The 21,115-nt window shown below is 42.1% G+C and overlaps 1 protein-coding gene across 10 annotated transcripts in view; it reads right to left on the bottom strand.

Annotated features, from left to right (window-relative positions):
- Nucleotides 1-21,115, bottom strand: part of CCNY (cyclin Y) — an 876,528-nt gene that overhangs the window by 163,361 nt on the left and 692,052 nt on the right. The window contains exon 4 of one of the 10 annotated variants that reach the window (XM_050804790.1): nt 9,141-9,179. The exons of 5 other annotated variants lie outside the window; for them this stretch is intronic. Coding sequence is in view for 3 of the 5 variants with exons in the window: in XM_050804782.1 (XP_050660739.1) it covers nt 11,144-12,529 (1,386 nt within the window). In the remaining 2 variants the exon portion in view is untranslated. Of the gene's footprint in view, nt 1-9,140; nt 10,383-11,102; nt 19,751-21,115 lie in introns of those variants that run through there. 4 more of the 10 variants (XM_050804791.1, XM_050804782.1, XM_050804780.1 and 1 more) reach the window with 4 other exon arrangements.

Below are 21,115 nucleotides of genomic sequence, written 5' to 3'. Positions count from 1 at the left end.
GCCACCGTGCCCACACACTGCTTTCTTTAACAGTCCACACACTGCCATCTGCCCTTTCCCTCCTGATGATACTCATCCAATGATGCCTTTGCCATGCACTAAAAGGCTGGAGAAAATGGCCTGGAAACCTACTGAATGCAAACAAGCTCTAAAGCCACAGCTCACCTAGTGAGCTGCCTCTTCACAGAGAATGGCTGGAAGCCAGGGAAGGGAAAAGATGTAAGAAAAACACAAGGGAGCAAAACGAGCTGCACGAGGCCTTCAGGTCAACACCAGCCTTTACATAAAGTCTCCAGGAGCAACCTGTGAGTAAGGCAGGTGTCCCTACAACAGGGTGGGAGGGAAAGTGGAAGGTGAATTTAAAAAGGAAACGCAGGGGTACTAAACGCCAGCAATTTGCACTGGTTCACAAACATGCCTTCCCAAATAGTAACCAGGCCATGATTTCTGAGTCAATAAAAGACACAGGACACCACTCAGGACACCACTCAGGACAATGACAACAAAAAGTCCAGGGCAGCAAGGTTTGAGAAAACACTGCTATTTGATTGCCTCATCTTTCCTCCACAAGTCAATTCAATTCATCATATACTTATAGGAGCATCTCTTTACTAGATCTGTGTAAAAGAAAAAATTACTCTGGCGCTTATTAAAATGGTGAGGAAGACTTTCCCAGGACTACTGTGATAGATGCTAAGACTATCCTAATAGGAGAAGGAGACGGAGCTCAACTCAGAAAACACAAGGCAACTGGGGACTCAGCACCAATGCACAGAGTGAGCGGGGTCAGTGGATGGAAAATAACTCACAGGAGACAGCAAGGGGAGGGGGATTCTTGCTGAAGGCAGGCCAGGGGAGGAGAGCTTAAGAGTGGGAGGTTGTAGTTAAACTGACTTAGCAAAGCTATGCAGACTGAAGACAGGACCCAAGAAAAAGGCCTGGTCAAAAAGAGGACTCGAAGGAGCCTGAGTATCATCTGGTCAAGGAGATGGTCGTTGTCATCTAGGCTAGGCTCTGTAATGGCCACAACTAAAGTCCTCCTGGCTGCTCCTTCTCAAACCTTCCCACTGGTCCTGTCACCTGGTCATGTCACTTCTCCACTCCCAACTCTGCTGTGACAGAGTTGCCGTACAGCTCTGAGGGCTGGCCTGGCACTGGAGGCCCAGCTCCCCAGCCGACCCTCTCCTCTGCTTTCAGCCAGTGGGGTCACCTAACCACATCTCACACTTCACTTCCCCACCACTAGAATGTTCTCAGTGCCATCTGGCCATCTGTCAAAATCCTTACTCCCTTCAAGATCTGGTTCTAATTCCAATGCCTCCGAAGCTTTCTCAGATACCCCAGCAGGACTGGAACTCCTCATCCTCAATGAGTCCACGGGACATTCTCTCTGTACCAGTAACTAGATTATTTTTTTAATAGCATTTAGTCCTATTTGAACTATGAGCTCCTGAAGGACAGGAAACCTGGTCTGGGTCCCTCTACATCCTTCACAACACCCAGAACAGTGCCTTCCTCTGGTCTTTATGTTCTCAACTTCATGGAGGACATTCTTTCCTCCTCTGCCATAAAAATCAAAATCTCTTTCAAATGAGGTAATACAACACCACAGACTTAAAACTAATAGTTTTTAATCTATTAAGTATGAAATGGATGATTCCCACTATATTTACGCAGCAGGAAAAAAATATAAAAAGAGTTCCTATCTTGAAAGATCTTGTAGTTACATATCTTCTAAATTTTCTACAATAAACATGTATTTCTTTTACAGATGTGTTCCTTTTATAATGACATAAAATGTCATTTTGAAAACATTTTAATGGAACAAATAATAAGTGTTATAGGAATTTAGAGAAGGCTGTGGTTCCTGTGACTAGGAACACGCAATGAGACAGTCATGGTTTGAGAAGTGAGGCCAGCACTAGTCAGGCCATGAAGGCTGGCGGATAAAAACAGAAGGAAGAGGGAACAAGAGGAGGACTGGTAGCAGGGGTGGAAGTAGAAGGAGGACAACAGGAAGACGGAGAAGGGGGCAGAGAGAAGAATCACAAAGCGACAGTTATGGCTACCACTGACTGAGAACCTGCCTGATCCCAGGCTCCTCCCAAGCACGAGCTCATCTATCTTTGCCGCCATCCAGTAAGGCAAGTACTATCATTCCCATGTTAAAGATGAGAAAACTAAAAACTAGAGTAATGTTAAATATGGTGAACCCCAAGTTTCTCTTCAAAGAATCAGTATGTCAGTAGGTTCAGCTCTCTTATTCTTTGATTCTCCATTTTAAAGTTTAACTTCCTGGTTCTCATTGCCCACTTGCTTCTAGTTTCAGTAAACAACTTTCCCACCAGTCCTAATCAGTAGTTCACATCTGTTCCCCTGGTCATCTGCTCCGTCCTAATTCCGGTCATCCACTTTGACCTGAGTCACCCTTGGTCACCTGCTCTGACGTAAGTCACCTTTAGTTACCTGTTCCTAACTGTTCTTCCCAACAAACTACTCACCTTGCCACTCTGGCTCATACCCCTGATCTCTTTAAAATAGCCAATCAGAATTAGCTTAGACTGTGCGGTCCAACCCTAGCCAATAGGGTAACAACACAGTAGCAGGGGCTACCTGCAACAGGAATAAGAATCCCTGCCCCTCCCCTGTTCAGGTGTGCTCTCGCCATTGTTCCATCTGTAACGAGCACCCTTTCTGCAAAAAGTAAAAATTGCCTTGCTGAGAGAATTAAATTTATGTTCGAGTGCTATTTCTTTGTGGCACTGGGGAACAAGCATTTCTAACAGTAACTTGCTCAAAGTCACACACCTCATCCATCTAGTAAGTGATGCAATCTGTGCTCTTTCTACTTTAAGACTATTTCAACTGAATTCTGTGTTCCCAGAGGGATTCCTGTATACTTGGCCTCAGGCCCCAGCTCAGCAGGGCCCTGGGTTCCCACTCATCTTCAACCTCAGCAGTTCCACTTTAATTCATGTTATACATCTTATTTACATGTCATTAAAAATAATAATAATAATAATAATAATACAGGAGTTCCATGACTCCCAAAACTAAACAACAGTTTGAAAACCACCACCCTATGCCATATTGCCAACTGCAAAGGCATCTTTGGCAGCGGGTGTGCCGAGCTGGGACTGAGGGAGGAAGAGGCCTGCCCTGCACATAGGCTGGGAAGCAGAGGGAAATGAGACTGCAACTCTAAGGCCCAGAAAGTTCCGAGACACTGAAGTAAGGGAGAGGTAAAGGAGCGCTTTTATCAGGTGACAACTGTCAGTCATTGGTTCACACCAAAACCAAATCTGTATGCACATCCTCAAAGCAGCCAGTATTTAAATAAAAAGTTAAGAAAATCTGTTGTTTTTTTAGGGTTAGCTTTGATATACAAAATTTCAAATACCAAAATAAACACAACAGATAAACAGCTCTATTTTAAAACCACCTGAATGTGTGCCAATCTTGCAGAAGAACATGGGTTTCCTCAGTATCCTGATCCTGGGGGGGAAATACCGTCTGCTGGCACACCAGGCATCCTGGGCAACTATTTTGGGGTGTTTTGCCATCCTAGGTTTGCTTCCTACTAATTAATCATTGCAAGGCATTCGGACAAGGTCAAAATTAATTGACAAGAATTTATCTATACTCAGCCACAAGTGCATGGTTTTCAAATTATGCTACCGTGCTGATTTAATTTGTATGCTATATTTTGTACAAACATAATCTGATAGTTCTCACATTTTGAGAGTATAATCCTTAAAATCAAGCCAATGAATGCTTGGTAGGAGATCTTCCTCATTTTCCATTAAGTAAACACTGAGCTGATTTATGACTAAGTGATACTCTGTTTAGCAGAGAGCAGTCTTCAGATACACAGGCAATAATTCACTTTGTTCATTTTGTTCTATGCTCATGACCAGTATCAGACGATGCCTTTATGAGAGAAGGCAACAACAACACATTCTTATTGCATACCCAAGTTTTCTTCCAAGCATGAAGATTTGAGCTTGGCATTTCACAGTTTTATGGAAGTCAAGATAAAAGGGTTTTTGAGTTCTCACTACTTTAAGAGTCACAATTCTCAGCCAGGTATGGTGGCTCATGCTTGTAATCCCAGCACTTTGGGAGGCCAAGGTGGGCAGATCATGAGGTCAGGGTTCAAGACCAGCCTTGCCAACACAGTAAAACCCCGTCTCTACTAAAAATACAAAAATTAGCTGGGCATGGTAGCAGGTGCCTGTAATCCCAGCTACTTGGGAGGCTGAGGCAGAAGAATCACTTGAACCCAGAAGGCGGAGGTTGCAGCAAGCCGAGATCATGCCACTGCACTCCAGCCTGGCGACACAGCTAGACTCCATCTCAAAAAAAAAAGAAAGCACAGTTCTCTGTTTCTTAGTTTGTTCATATGTAAAATCAGGGAGTTGAAAGAGTTCCCTTTAGCTCAGCAAACACCTACTAAGCACCATTATATGTACACCAGGGGCTGTGGTAATGCCAGGATTCAAATACGAAACAAACAGTGCCTGACCTTGAGAAGTCTGTAAAATGTAGTAGCAGTAGTAGTAGCAGCAGCAGCAGTAGTAGTAGTAGCAGCAGCAGTAAAATATATATAAACAGACAACTTCTAATATAACCTGATACAGATGAGGGTTCTAAGGAAACACAGAAAAAGCCTATGGTAGGCAGAATAATGTCCCCAAAGATGTACACCTCCTAATCCCTGGAACCTGCAACCTTACATGGCAAAGGGGAATTAAGGCTGCAGATGGAATTAAAGTTGCTAATCCACTGACTTTAAAACGGATGTTCCTGGGATTATCTGGGTAAGCCTAAAGTAATCTCCCTAAAAGGGGAAGAAGAAGGCAGAAGATAAAGAGATGTGCTGACAGAAGTATACTCCAGACATGCGAGGCCACTGGCTTTGGAAACAGAGGGGGCCGTAAGTCAAGGAACATAGGCAACCTCTAGACACTGGAAAAGGCAAGGAAACAGATTTTCCCTGAGAGCCTCCAGAGGACCGCAGTGCTGCCAGCCCTTTGATTTTAGCCTAGTGATACCCAGGTCAGACTTCTAAACTAGAGAAGTGTAAGATAACACATTTGTATTGTTTTAAGCCAGAAAATGTATAGTAATTTGCTGTGGCAGCAACAGAAAATGAACACAGAGCCTTTCCGTTGGAAAATGCAATTATTTATATGTCAAAAGAGAATACTCATTCCTACCAATGCTTCCATCAGCCACACCCAACAAGGAGAGGAAGCTCATTAAACCTAAAGCTTGGTGCAAAAATGCAAATGTCAAGTAGTATATATCCATCATGTGACACTAAGTTTTCAGTGCCTGCTCCCAGAACATCTTTCATAGACTTGCCAGTCAACTGAGCTGTGATGTGGGAGAAAAACTACTCGCCAATACAAGGCCATAACTATTCATACAGAAACTGCAGGGCCACCTAGCACTTCTGTGCCATATACATGAGTGTTCATCTGGGCCTTCTGAGATGTCTGCTCTCAATCTATTTTGCTTCAGCCTTTGTCAACTGAGACACTACAAATACAGCCTACCATGGAGCACAACATTTAAATGTGATACCAGGAAAAGCTACAGAAGACAGCCCACCCCCAGCCGGGGGCCAGAGCATCTCCTCCTCTAGAATTCTCTTTATGAGTCAAAAATAGCCCCACAGTTACCTGTCAGGCCACATTCTGAAATGCTAAAGGAACACAAAAACACACAAAGGGGCTGCTTTCTCCTGGCCACTGGCGCAGCATTTGTTCACTTACTTGAGATGACTCAGAGGAACACAGCCTCAGCAGGACTAAGGCCAGAGGGGAAGGGCCACACCTAATTTGGCTATTTTCAGGAAAGCTGTGCTTCAGTATGGAATCCTACAGCTGTGTTCAGAATCCACCAATGATCTGTGATTTTACATATTCCTACGTGGATCCTGGCAGTGAGCTCACTCAGGAAGAAAATGCTTAATTCTACATGCTATACATTAACTACTAAATTTATTTATACAAAACCCAAACATTTAACTTGCCTTATAAAATACATTTAGAAAACTTCCCACAGTAAGTTTTTAAGTAACAAGCAAACTGTATGTGTATGAGCACTTTTCAGAACACATGCACACCTGCACTCCCCTCCTCCCTTCTGTGGATTCCTTTCCTTTCTTTACCCACCTCTTCTTGGCATTATCCCCTGGCAACCTCCCTTGCATATCTGATCAATCAACAGTTTGGAAGCCATTCTTCCCACCATCCTTCTCCCACATCTGCCCCACATAGAACACGGAGCAGGCAGTCTCATGGTGGCCCAGAGCTCACTGCTGTCCAGCTGTGAAGCAGCCTCCTTTGCATTTCAATCCAGAAGGGGCAGAACCCTCAAGCCTCAGAACCACCATCATCACCAGACATTCTTAGGGGAGCTCCCGCAACCCCTCAGCAAGCTACAGAGGGGAAGGAACTCAGCATCCTGAGGAAGAAAAGGACTATCTCACTAGCAGTAACTTTTTTAAAGCAATCAATAATAAATTTTGTTTTCCTTTGTTCATAAGTTAATCAAAGAGGAGTGGGAGATTTTTTCCTGTGTATTTTTTAAGTCAGTCTCATTTCTCTCCCATAAAAGTTCAGAATAGATTTACCTCTAGAATAAAAGGACAGTGGAATTCCTCTCAGTAGTGTAGTATATGTTGGCAGCTCAGGGGAGCATAAAATTTAGTACTAGCTATGTTTTGGCCCAACAGCAGGAAATCACTGAAGGGCCCGCTGGTGTTCACTGAAGAATGTGAACGTGCACAAAGGCAGCACTGCAGTTTGGGCCACTGCCAGCTTTTCACTACCAACGCTTTCAGAGAATTGCACCGCCCCCCATCCCTCCATAAAAACCAAACAACAAACAAAAAACAGGTTTTACTAAAGACCTTCATTATTAAAAATCAAAGAAGGAATCTTGACATATCTAAAGAATGCACTTTCCACACAGAATCAATCCTACAAAAGTAACAATATATTGTAAATGCCTCATTTGAAGATTAGTTCCCAGAAAACCTCCAGGTTTCCTTCAACTCTGTCAATATTGGAAGGCCGTACATTGCAAGATGCGCTCACACAAGTCAGCACCAGTGGACTCCAAGTCCATTTAAGTCATCAGTTTAGCGAAACCTGCATTCTCATATTGTAAAAGCCAATAAGTATCATATTTTTATGACGGAAACTGACATAATGGGATACTGCCTATATACAATAAACGTTAAAGCCCCAAACCATGAATACTACCTAGTATTCATTCTCCTAGACTCATTCACTACCAAAGAACAATCAAGTCTAACTTTGGATATCAGAGGCCCCTTCCTCACCTGTCATCTTCTAAGAACCAGGATGCATAGCTCTCTTAAGTGAGACCTGCAGGACGAGAAAAGCTGCCATGCTTTACCAGGAAATCCTTTCCACTCCAGACCTGCCTTTTCTCTAGCACCAAGGTTAATGGGAGCACCAAGGTTAAGTATATAAAAGGTTCCACAGACTCTGACATGAATACAAAGATTTAAAAAAGATAAATTCACAGAATGTAATGTATGACTTCTCAACCAGCCGGCCCCAAGTTAAGCATCCCCAGGTCACTAGCTCTCTTCTACAGGAACGTGACACAAATTTTTGGCTAAATCTAATGAAATTGCATATCCAGAGGTCCAAAAGCGCACCCATTTCCTATCCTTCTGTTTCCCATTTCAATCGGATTACTGGGGGGGTGGGGGGGGGGGGGGGAACAAAGACAAAGGAGCAAGACACTTAAAATATGAGAAACGCTAGGGCAGATATGTAGTGACATTCAGAGCTCACACATGCTTATGGTAAATTCTGTTTTCATGCTCAATGAAATCCACAAGATGATGCTGACCTTTTCTCTTTCAAGAGACTGAGCAAAAGGCCGGTATCACTCTCCACCAAAATAACTAAATATCTAATTCATGGAAGAGGAGATCACAAAGTTCTCATTTATGGAAGGCACCCCAAGACTGTATGGTTCTGATGACACACACTGGAAAGGGCAACTGGGTTTTAAAACTTTATTATCTAATACTAGGAAGATCGCAGTGAAACTCAATTTCACATGTTTTAAAGAAATACCAGGTATTGGTAACAATATGGGGCAACTGGAATATTCTCACCTTTGCTGCTGGGAGTATACACTGGCATAACCACTTTGGAAAACTGTGGACAAAGCATTCCACGTACTAACTAAACTTTGTAGGTACCAAATGATATTACACCTTAGGTTTAGTTTTTAATTTTAAACACAAATAAAAACTAAAGTGGTCACACAGAATGACAGGATCACAATCACTGAACTAACTTCATTTATCTGAGTCACCCATTTAGTACAGGAGTACCACAGGAGTTGGAAATACAAACAATGTACAAACAATCCAGTTGCTGGCAAAGGGGGAGGGAGGGAGATCACTCACATCTCCCTGCTCTGGGCTAATCACTTTTCACAAATTAGGGCTAAAAAGAATAAACAGTAAGAGTAAGATAATCTGAATTCACATATTGCTATATTTGAGATTTAACAGTATCAAATTACAATAATGAAAGACACAAGTAACCAGATTATGAGCCACTACCAATTCTCAATCTGTCAACAGCTGCCATGTATCTGGATCTCTGCTACTATCTTTCTGCCATAATCACTATAAAATACAGATAAACTCAATCCATATGGTGGGAACAAAGGCTGTGGATTTGACGTTGTGCATTAATCTGAGTTCCTAGAGATGACTGTCGTTAGCTGAAGTGGTGCCCAAAAGGAACTCATCAGTCACCTGAGCACTGGCAGGAACTTCCTGAGGCAAACGTGGGTGTGGCCTTCTGGCAGAAATTAGATAACCCCACCAAGGCATCACTTGAGGAGCCAATAGAATTCTCAGAGGGCAGGCCTGCTGCCTCAGAAGCCCACATAAGCACTTTTTGAGGAAAGCTCTTCCCACAAACCTAAACTGAAAGGGTCTCAGAGGCACCCTGTCCCTGGGGCAGGAGGACAGGCAAACTCTGTGCCCAGGACTGGCCTGGAGTCATCTGCACACATGAGTGTGCAGACCCAGATGGACTCACCCTATGTGAGTCATGATGTGTACTCACCCCGCTCCTCCACTGCAGGGCCACTCGAAAGCCAAGTAGCTGTGAAAGGAAAACAAAAACTTGGGACTCCAACTCACTATGTCAAAAGGAAAAATATTAAGCTGAAAGCTGCTTTTCCTTTTGTTCCTAAGTAGATAGCTACAGAATAAACGTTAAGTATCTCCACAGGTTGCTACTCTATTGTTCACCTTATCTAGGTAAAGTGTTGATTTACTGAGCTCCAGAGGAATACGTAACTGACTATTCCCCTATCTGCTCCTTTCCTCTTGCAACATGTGGATTCAGTAATACCCTACCCTCTTTCCCCTTCAGCCTGCTTTTCCCCTTTAAATACTGATGCCCTCAAAATCATCTTTGGAGAAAAGCATAGACTATAAACTGCTTGTGTGATGCCATGTTTCTTTAATCCCCGTCATTGTCCTTAATCTTGGCAAAATAAACTTCTAAACTGAATGCGATCTGTCTCAAATACTTTTGGGTTTACATAGCTATTCAGCTAAAATGTGAAAGGGAAGGAAACCCTCCTTTAATCAGAATTTATGGTGAGGGAGTTGTAATTGTTTCCCAGTGTGCTGTCTGTGAAACATCATCAGAAAATGTGTTTAACAGAACATTCCATAGTTAAGTTTAGGAAATATTACTTGATACATACATTTTTTTTTTTTACTCTCATTCCCCACAATGCATAATACAATTTACCGTTTACCATATAAAGTGCTTCAGGAAAGAAACCTGCTTTATTAGTTGATAAATCTTTTTTCTACCTAAAAGAACAGTCCCCAATCTAGCTTGATCTTAAAAATCATCTAGGACTATCATGTTAAAACAGGATTCCCCGATCCCTTTATCAAAAACTTTAAGGGAGGGGTCGGGTAGCTTAAGAGGCACATGAGGTGACACGATCAGAAGAGTTGAGAAAACATTGACAAGCTAACATTTGGCCAGAAATATTTTCTTCTTTTGAAAATGTTTCAGGCCAGGCACGAGGGCTCACACCTGTAATCCCAACACTTTGGGAGGCCGAGGCGGGCAGATCACCTGAGGTCAGAAGTTTGAGACCAGCCTGGCCAATTGGTGAAACTCTGTCTCTACTAAAAATACAAAAATTAGCTGAGCATGGTGGTGGGCACCTGTAATCCCAGCTACTTGGGAGGCCAAGGCAGGAGAATTGCTTGAACCTAGCAGGCAGAGGTTGCAGTGAGCCAAGACTGTGCCACTGCACTCCAGCCTGGGCAACAGCAAAACACCATCAAAAAAGAAAATGTTTCTAAATGTTTCTAGTTCAATTTCCCACTTTACTAAGTTTCATACACTGAATATTGATTCAAGGTCATTATTCTAAGCACTGTTATCCATTTACAGTTGCCCCTAGGTTATCTGCAGGCGACTGGTATTTGGACAAACACCAAAATCTGTGCATGCTCAAGTCTCACAGTTGGAGCTGTAGAACCCACAGATACAGAAAAAGGCAGTTCTTGGTCATGCAGGTTTTGCATCCTGCAAATACTGCGTTTTTGATCCATGTTCAATTGAAAACAATCCACATATAAGTGGACTAACGTGGCTTAGATCTAAGGTGTTCAGGGTCAACTGTGTAGTACTAAGGATACAAAGAGTGTAGTATGTTGACTCTACAGATCTTAGGTATATCACAGCAGCCGTTTTTGTTTTTGTTTTTTCTACCTTTTGGATTTTATTTTCACTAAGTTAATCACAATAATAACAATTATAACTACTGAGCTCTTAAATGTACTGTCTCCCATAGTTTTATTGTTTTGTTTTGCTTGGTTTTTTAAATTATACTTTAAGTTCTAGGGTACATGTGCACAACCTGCAGGTTACATATGTATACATGTGCCATGTTGGTGTGCTGCACCCATTAACTCATCATTTACATTAGGTATATCTCCTAATGCTATCCCTCCCCCCTCCCCCCTCCGCCCTCCCCACAATAGGCCCCGGTGTGTGATGTTCCCCTTCCCGTGTCCAAGAGTTCTCATTGTTCAATTCCCACCTATAAGTGAGAACATGCAGTGTTCGGTTTTCTGTTCCTGCAATAGTTTGCTGAGAATGATGGTTTCCAGCTGCATCCATGTCCCTACAAAGGACACAAACTCATCCTTTTTTATGGCTGCATAGTATTCCATGGTATATATGTGCCACATTTTCTTAATCCAGTCTGTCACTGATGGACAGTTGGGTTGATTCCAAGTCTTTGCTATTGTGAATAGTGCTGCAATAAACATAAGTGTGCATGTGTCTTTATAGCAGCATGACTTATAATCCTTTGGGTATAAACCCAGTAATGGGATGGCTGGGTTAAATGGTATTTCTACTTCTAGATCCTTGAGGAATCGCCACACAGTTTTCCACAATGGTTGAACTAGTTTACAGTCCCACCAACAGTGTAAAAGTGTTCCTATTTTTCCACATCCTCTCCAGCACCTGCTGTTTCCTGACTTTTTAATGATTGCCATTCTAACTGGTGTGAGATGGTATCTCATTGTGGTTTTGATTTGCATTTCTCTGATGGCGAGTAATGATGAGCATTTTTTCATGTGTCTGTTGGCTGTATGAATTTCTTCTTTTGAGAAGTGTCTGTTCATATCCTTTGCCCACTTTTTGATGGGGCTGTTTGGTTTTTTCTTGTAAATTTGTTTGAGTTCTTTGTAGGTTCTGGATATTAGCCCTTTGTCAGATGAGTAGATTGCAAAAATTTTCTCCCACTCTGTTGGATGACTGTTCACTCTGATGGTAGTTTCTTTTGCTGTGCAGAAGCTCTTTAGTTTAATTATATCCCATTTGTCAATTTTGGCTTTTGTTGCCGTTGCTTTTGGTGTTTTAGACATGAAGTCCTTGCCCATGCCTATGTCCTGAATGGTATTACCTAGGTTTTCTTCTAGGGTTTCTATGGTTTTAGGTCTAACATTTAAGTCTCTAATCCATCTTGAATTAATTTTTGTATAAGGAATAAGGAAAGGATTCAGTTTCAGCTTTCTACATATGGCTAGCCAATTTTCCCAGCACCATTTATTAAATAGGGAATCCTTTCCCCATTTCTTGTTTCTGTCAGGTTTGTCAAAGATCAGATGGCTGTAGATGTGTAGTATTATTTCTGAGGGCTCTGTTCTGTTCCATTGGGCTATATGTCTGTTTTGGTAACAGTACCATGCTGTTTTGGTTACTGTAGCCTTGTAGTATAGTTTGAAGTCAGGTAGCGTGATGCCTCCAGCTTTGTTCTTTTGGCTTAGGATTGTCTTGGCACTGCGGGGTCTTTTTTGGTTCCATATGAACTTTAAAGCAGTTTTTTCCAATTCTGTGAAGAAAGTCATTGGTAGCTTCATGGGGATGGCGCTGAATCTATAAATTACCTTGGGCAGTATGGCCATTTTCACAACACTGATTCTTTCTAGCTATGAGCATGGTATGTTCTTCCATTTGTTTGTGTCCTCTTTTATTTCACTGAGCAGTGGTTTACATTTCTCCTTGAAGAGGTCTTTTACATCCCTTGTAAGTTGGATTCCTAGGTATTTTATTGTCTTTGAAGCTATTGTGAATCTGTCTCCCATAGTTTTCACAACAACCTTATGAGAAAAGTACTGCTGTTATTTTTCCCATTTTGAGGAAATAAGGAAGCAGGCCATACAAGTTTAAGTAACTTGCCCTAAGTCAGTGTCTCAAGCTCAGCACTACTGGATGACTGGGGCTGGTAATTCTTTACCAGAGGGGTACAGGGGCTGTCCTGTGTACCACAGGACACTTAGCAGGAGTCATGTCCTTACCCACAAGATGCTAATAGCAGCCCCCATCCAGTGGTGACAACTAAAATGTCTTCAGACTTTGCCAAACCTGCCCTGGGGGCAAAATCAATGGAGAAGCACTGTTCTACGTGATGCTAGAGATAACAGTAGAGAAGCTAGGGCTCCGGCTGAGGTCTTACCACTGCAAAGGCGCCATGGCCCCCTCCCAAGAGAAGGCATTAAGCCCCCTTTGCATGCTCCAAGCAAAGGAGCCAGCAGGAGCTCTTGCCACTGTCACACACACAGTCTGTCAGCACTGCAGACAGGACTGAGAAGCTTGACAAATATCAAAGTGAGATAAAGCTGTACCAAGTACCAGCAACTTCTGGCACAGAGTAATCCTTCAATACAAGTAATGCCCTGTGTAACTTTCTTCCTATCCTAATGGTTCCAGTTGCACGTATGAAAGATTCTCAATCTCTTCACTTAAAAACGAATCATAGAAAAAAGCCTTCTGCCTACAATGGCATATCTAACACATTATAGACACCTAGGAAGGATCATTTTTTAACACACCCTCCATGTATGAAAAAAAATTATTTTCAGTAATAGTTATGTAAAAATCATTAACTATTATTTTCTAGATTTGTTCTTTAGTTTTAATACAACTGTCTTAAATGATAAGTGATAAATTTTAATTTTACAGATATTATTTTTGTACTTACCAAGCAAAAATATTACACCTCACGGTTTGCATTCTGTTTCACTGTTTTAATTTTTAAGGACTCTTGGACAAAAGCTCCAAGTGATCACACAGAGTGACAATTATAGTCATCAGTAACACTATCATTTATTTCAAATCTACTGTTTAAAAGCAGATATATGTAATACTACAGGGTTAAATACACAAGACTGTCCTAAGCAAGCTTTCTGAACAATTCTAAAGTCTTAAGAAGTTACTCTGGAAATGAATGCAAGCAGCTGAGTCCCCATGTGTTCAGGGCTAACTATATAATCAGGAGTGTCAGATTTAACTTCCATGCTACATACAGTATCTTTTTTTTTTTTTTGAGACAGAGTCTCACTCTGTCACCCAGGCTGGAGTGCAGTGGTACGATCTTGGCTCACCGCAACCTCCACCTCCCGGGTTCAAGCAATTCTCCTGTCTCAGCCCACCCCCTCCGGTAGCTGGGATTATAGGCACATGCCACCATGTCCAGCTAATTTTTTGTATTTTTAGTAGAGACGGGGTTTCACCATGTTGGCCAGGCTAGTCTCAAACTCTTGACCTCAGGTGATCCACCTGCCTCGGCCTCCCAAAGTGCTGGTGTTACAGGCATGAGCCATGGCGCTGGGCCTACAGTATCTATTAAAGGCTAAGTACTCCAGAAGTACTCATTTGAAGCTTATATATATATATTATTAAAATTCAATAAAGCAATTATTTAGAACACCAACAAAAGATTTTCAGGGAAAGAGTATCACCGACATTGTTTAGAACTGCAGGCAAAATTCTAGATATTTAGACTTTACAGGCATACTTCTGGATGCTTTTATTAGTGTTATTAAATCCTCCATAGACAATGCACACCTCATCACCGGCAGTGGAGCAGACCACTCCCACCACCCCAAACTTAGGATGCTGCTGTCTGCCTATCAGAGTTAAAATGGTACCGAGACTCTTTAAGCCCAGAAAGTCAGTTGCAAAAGAGTAACGGAAAGAGAAAAGTCACAGAAAATCACAATGAAAGAAACAGTGAAGGAGTGAGATCTCTTGGTTCCACTTCTAGCCGGACCTCAGCTGACCGTGTATGTCAGGCAAACTTTAAAACTTCTTCAGGCAGTGCGGCAGAGAGGGTGAAGTCATAGGCGGCTGGCTGCAGACTGGGAGACCCCAGGCAACGTTCTTCATCTCTCTGGGCCTGTCAGTTTTCTCATCTTCAAGAGAGGAAATATATTTGTATCTACCCGCAAGAGGCTGTTGGGAGGTTATAAAAGTAAAGCATGTGAAGTGCTCTGTATGTGGATAGTTGTACCTGGGCAATATCTTAAAATTACTAAATCTGGGTGATATATACTCATCACACTATTCTCTTTAATTCTGTATAGTTTTGAAACATTTTGAAATAAATGTTTGAAGTTAGTTATTATCAAGTTCCTTAAATATAACACATAAGAGAAATAATCACCTCCAAGGCCTCTTTGGGCTCTAAAACTCTCTCATATATTCCAGACTGGAAGGAGAGGATTCCCAGGTGGAAATGAGGAGTGGGAGAGAAAGGGAAAGACATTAGAGAAATAAGCTGTGACCACCAGTCACCTCCTCAAGTGATCACTGCATAATCAATGTTTCACACATCAATGCTTCAATTATTGGACGCTGAGCTGACTCCAACCATTCATTACAAAATACAAACCAAAATGGGACCAGCACTTCCAGATCCAAGCCCTCGGGGATCTAAGACTGGTGCCTGGCAGCCTCCTCAACCCAGTATCTGTTGGAGTTCAAGTCCTACTTGCTTCCAAAACATCTTCCAAGTATAACCTAAGCAATATCTGGGACAGTGTTCCAAGTACAAACATTCCAATCACAAAGTAGTCCTCCCATACAAACTATTGACTAGTCCGCATTTTTTTTACTGTGCTGTGTAGACTGCTTCATATGACAGCCTAGGACTGATGAGTACTAAAATTCCTGGAGAAGACGGCTATGCTTCTCCTTGTGTGGTAAAATGGGATTTCAAAGCCTCCAACAGATGGTTCCATCATCTGTTGGCCCAGCTAAGCTTCCTCCCAACAACTCTCAGGGTAAAAGGAAAGAAGGGGTGGGGGGCAGATAAAGGCAACGGTAAGCAAGAGAGAATTCTCGGTAAAAGAAAGCAACATCCCTGCATTCAGAGCCTTCCTATACCACATTATCTTCTTCTCCCACAAGCTTCGCTTTGTTCCCAACAGGCCAACATTCTAAATCAGCTGAAACACATCACTTCGTCACCAGGAGGAAATGTGGAGTTCCAGGATATGCAGAGCTGTGATCATGCAGACTTCAGCTAAGTCAACAAGTTCTGCCAGTAGCTCACTCAGTCACTCCCTTTGCTGGTTCTAAGTCTTGAACTTAGAATCAAATTGCTACTTGCTAGATTCCTTGAGAGAAGATGTCATTTCCTGTAATACAGAGTCTGGCTCCATTTCTGACATTTGACTGCTAACAGTTTTCAGGCCCTACCACTCCCCACCTTCCCCTTCTACCCCCATCTAGGCAAGCTGATAAGAAAGCCTGGGGCCCCCTCCTTTGGCACTGGCAGGAAGTTCAAACCATCCAGGTCCAGGGGGGCAAGGAAGGAAGCTCTCGACCAACCCCAACCCCTAATCATGCAAGAGCCAAGCCAGTCTCCTTTCGCTGCTCTCTCAAGACACTTTTGGACCCAAGAGTCTGCCTGCTCTCCCCCAAAAGCTTTACCATGTCAATACTTAACCTTTTCTTACTCTCTGGGTGCATCGTGAGGTCTCATCAGGCTGATATGTGAACCAAACTTTGTGTGGGTCCATCCCACCTCTGTACAGTGGCAATAGCATTTCCCAAAGTAAAAGATCCTGTATACTCCTTTCGACCTTCATCCAAAGATGCATGGTGCATCAACTCCACCAATGTCTCCCTTGACTCTGACCATGAGAAACCTCTGTCTGTTTCTCACCAATAAAGCAAGCCTAGTGCAGCTGCAAACAAACCAGCATGCATTAGGAAGCAGAGGCTGAGGACAGGTGCCCATTCCACTCCTAACTAACCAGACAATTCTAGACAATTCCACTGCCATTTCTGAGTCTCATTTCCCTTACCTATTAAAGAAGTGTAACAGAACACCCTCTGGGCCTAACTAGTAAGATCAAGGTAAGGATCGAACGGGGCAGGATGTGGAACAGCACTCTGCAAGCCATCCTGACCCATGTGTTCTAACTCCCCCGGCACGTCCTGGGCTCCATCTCCCTCGTCCAACACTCAGCTCTGCTCTTCTACTGTCCTTCTAGCTCCCTGCTCAAATAGAAAAACCCTCCTAACTTTTCTCAACACACATACACCCCACCCTAGCCAAAGAAGCAACCATAGAGGGCTCCAGTAACCTCTTCTAGGAAGTCACCCAATATAGACAACTTAGCACCAGCACTCTATTCTCACAAATTCTCCCAAAAAATCGTTTCTTCTTTTATATTGTAAAACAGTCAAGATCATACCCACCAAAGCCAACCAAAAAGACACAGGCTCTCATCACACAGAAGTCAGAATTCTGGAAAACTCGTATCTACCACCATGAGCTTAAAAGCTTCCCAATAATGAAGACTTTTCTGAGGAGGTCAGGGATCACATTAGCAAATGTGATTTTAGACAGAATAATGAAATGAGTCAATATTTGGAAGATCTGCATAACTTAGTGAACCAATACTTTTCCAAATGACAAAGCATGATGACACAAAATCTTGCATGTGGTAAAAGGTCCATTTAAAGTATGACAGATCAATAAACTTTAATATAAATGATTTCAGATTCCACAGTGCAACTAGCCTTTAACAAACTACCATTTGTCACGTTTTGAGGTAGTGTCAAAGAATATCCATGTTATCTCAAAAGTGTGTAAAACAATACTCCTTTCTTTTCCAATCACATCTGTGTAAAGCTGAATTTTCTTCATATACTTTCACAAAGCAACATAGCACAAAAGACTGACACAGAAGCACATATGAGGTTCTTGCTGCCTCCTACTAACCAGATATTAAAGATATAAAAGAAATGTAAGGTAATGCTACTCTTCCCACTTAATTTTTTGTTTTGAGGATTTTTTTAAATAAAAATGTATGTTAACATATAATGGTTACATTATGTTATTTTAAAAATTAGTACGTTTTAATTACAAGTTTTAATTTCTAATATAACTCTCTACAGACATAAAAATTCTTCTCTACAATTTCTGTTATTGCGATGTAATTCACACACCATCAAATTCACCAATTAAATATGTACAATCATGCTTGCTTAATGACAGGGATATGCTCTGAGAAATGTATTGTTAGGTAATTTTGTTGCTGTGCAAACGTCATAGAGTGTACTTACGCAAACCTAGACAGTCATAGCCTACTTCACACTTGGTTATATGGGACAGCCTGTGGTTCATAGGCTACAAATCTGTACAACATGTTAATGCCCTGAATACTATAGGCAATTGTAACACAATGCTAAGTACTTGTGTATCTAAACATAGAAAAGGTACAGTAAACATCTGGTATAAAAGATTAAAAATGGTACACCTACACAGGGTACCAATCATGCATGGAGCTTGCAGGACTGGAAGTTGCTCTAGGTCAGTCAGCGAGTGAGTGGTGAGTGAATGGGAAGGCCGAGGACGTTACCGTACACTACTGTCAACTGTATAAACACTGTACACTTAGGCTACACTAAATATATACATATTTTTAAAAAAGTAATTATACTACGATATTACGGCAACACTTGGTGATAGAAATTTCTCAGTTCCACTATAATCTTACGGGACCACCAATGCATAAGCAGTCAATCCTTGACCAAAACATCATGTGGTGCCTAACTGTACAATTCAGTGGTGTTTTAGTACATTCACAAAGTTGTACAATCATCACTGCTACGTAATTCCAAAACATTTTCATTACCCTAAAAAGAAACCCCAAACCCTTTAGCAGTCACTCCCATCCTCTTCTCCCCCCATCTCTGGCAACTACTAACCTACTTCCTGTCTCTATTAGATTTCCCTGTTCTGGACATTTCATATAAGTGAAATCGTAATATATGTGGCTTTTTATGACTGGCTTCTTTCACTTACTATAATGTTTTAAAGGTTCACCCATGTTGTACCAGGTTATCACTACTTCCCTCCTTTTAACGGCTAAATAATACAGGCTGAGCATCCCTCATCTGAAATGCTTAGGACCAGAAATGTTCCGGATTAAAAGTTTTTTCGTATTTGGGAACATGTGCATTATATGCTTATCAGCTGGCCATCCCTAATACGAAAATCCAAAATCTGAAATGCTTCAATGAGCGTCTCCTTTGAGCATCATGTTGGCACTCAAAGTTTTAGATTTTGGAGCATTTCTGATTTTGGATTTTCAGATTAGGGATGTTCAACCTGTATCCCATTGTATGTATATACCACATTTTGTTTATCCATTCATCCACTGATAGACATTTGAGTTGTCTTCACCTTTTGGCTATCACGAATAATGCTGTGTACATTTGTGTATACATTTTTGTATAAACATGTTTTCAGTTATCTTTGGCATACACCTAAGAGTGGCACTGCTGAGTCATATGGTAACTTCATGTTTAACTTTTTGACGAACTATCAAACTGTTTTCCTCAGTGGCTATACCATTTTATACCAGCAATGTATGAGAGTCTCAATACTTTTTAACACTATACATGGTGTCCTGTGACCAAAAAGTTTAATAACTGCTGTGCCAGGTTGTGGGCTGCTGAGATAAAAGTCCCCTTCCTTGTGAGGTCATCATGTGCTACAGAAGCTCAGGCTTAGAGACAGAGTATCTGAGCCACGACCCCTCAGAGTTTCCAAGGCACAGTACAGGGAATGGCTTTACTGCACCCAGCCCACCCCAGGTATGAGCAGTCCTCCTTTCGGTGTCTTCCACTGGTGCCTGGGGCTCTCAAGCCACAATGCCCACCACTCTGTTCTCACCCTCTTTTACTTTCCACCTCAGTGTGTCTTCTTTTCCTCTTGCTTCTGCTGAGCTCCTCACTGCACACCTGTCAGGTCATCACGCCTTCACCTCTTCTCCCTTCCTGATGATAAGAACCTGCTTCACCTATAGACACAATTTCTCTCTGTGCTGAGAGAAAGAATCCCAAGGTTAAACCCTCTGTGAGTGAGGTCTGCAATATTTATTACATCTGTGAAGCAGCAAAAACTAAGACTTCCTTATACTTAACAAGCCTCAGATGACTTCTGGAGAGAACAGTTTCCCTGAACTTCAGTACCCTAACAAAATTCAAACAAGATGACTCAATACTTAGAACATTTCCCCATAACCTGTGAATACATTACCTCATATAGCAAAAGGGAATTAAGGCTGCAGATGGAATTAAAGCTGCTATCTGTTGGTTTCAAGGTAGAGAGATGAGCCCAGATTTTCCAGGTGGACCCAACATAATCACAACGATCCTAAAAAGGGAGGCAGGAGAGCCAGAGAGAGAAGATGTGAGAAGAACTCCATCTACCACTGCTGGCTTTAAAGATGGAGGAAGGGCCTGAAGCCAAGGAATGTGAGAAACTTCTAGAAGCAAGGAAAAGGCAAGAAAATAGATTCTCCCCAAGAGCCCACAACAGGAAACACAGCCTACTGAAAGCCTGATTTCTGCCCACCGAGTCCTGTGTCAGACCTCCAACCTACAGCACTATACAACAGTAAATGTGTGTTGTTTACGCCACTAACTCTGTGGTAATTTGTTATGGCATCAGTTGAAAATTAACACAGTGTAAGTCCACCTTTAAAAAAAAAATATGGCCAGGCGTGGTGGCTCACACCTGTAATCCTAGCACTTTGGGAGGCCAAGACGGGAGGATCACGAGGTCAGGAGATCGAGACCATCCTGGCTAACATGGTGAAACCCCGTCTCTACTAAAAACACACACACACAAAAAACTAGCCGGGCGAGGTGGCAGGCGCCTGTAGTCCCAGCTACTCAGGAGGCTGAGGCAGGAGAATGGCATAAACCCGGGAGGCGGAGCTTGCAGTGAGCCGAGATCTGGCCACTGCACTCCAGCCCGGGCAACAGAGTGAAACTCCATCTCAAAAAAAAAAAAAAAAATATATATATATATATATGTGCGTATATGTGTGTGTGTGTGTGTGTTTAAATTCTTTAAAGAATTGCCCCCTTCCTAGTCTCATACCCCAACTAACTTCATAAGATAGAGGCCCTGACCTGGCCACACTCTTTCCCCTTGAGATTGTCAACTTTGTTTCTTACAGTCTGAGAACGCTTACTCTTAAATCCTTTTTTCCATCAAATGACAAGCATCCGAGAAGCTGCTTAGTATCACTTAGTGGCAAGTGTTGACTATTCACCTCTGCCTTCTCTGCATCCTCATTTTAACCATCCAAAATTTCTTCCATGGGCAATTACTTCATTTTCCACCCCCTTTTTTGCCACTATCTTTAACATATTTACCCTACTTTTCAGAGACACATATA

The sequence above is a fragment of the Macaca thibetana genome, chromosome 9, assembly GCF_024542745.1.
Source record: "Macaca thibetana thibetana isolate TM-01 chromosome 9, ASM2454274v1, whole genome shotgun sequence".
NCBI classification, from domain to species: domain Eukaryota; kingdom Metazoa; phylum Chordata; class Mammalia; order Primates; family Cercopithecidae; genus Macaca; species Macaca thibetana.
This window is presented reverse-complemented; position numbering and strand designations above follow the sequence as displayed.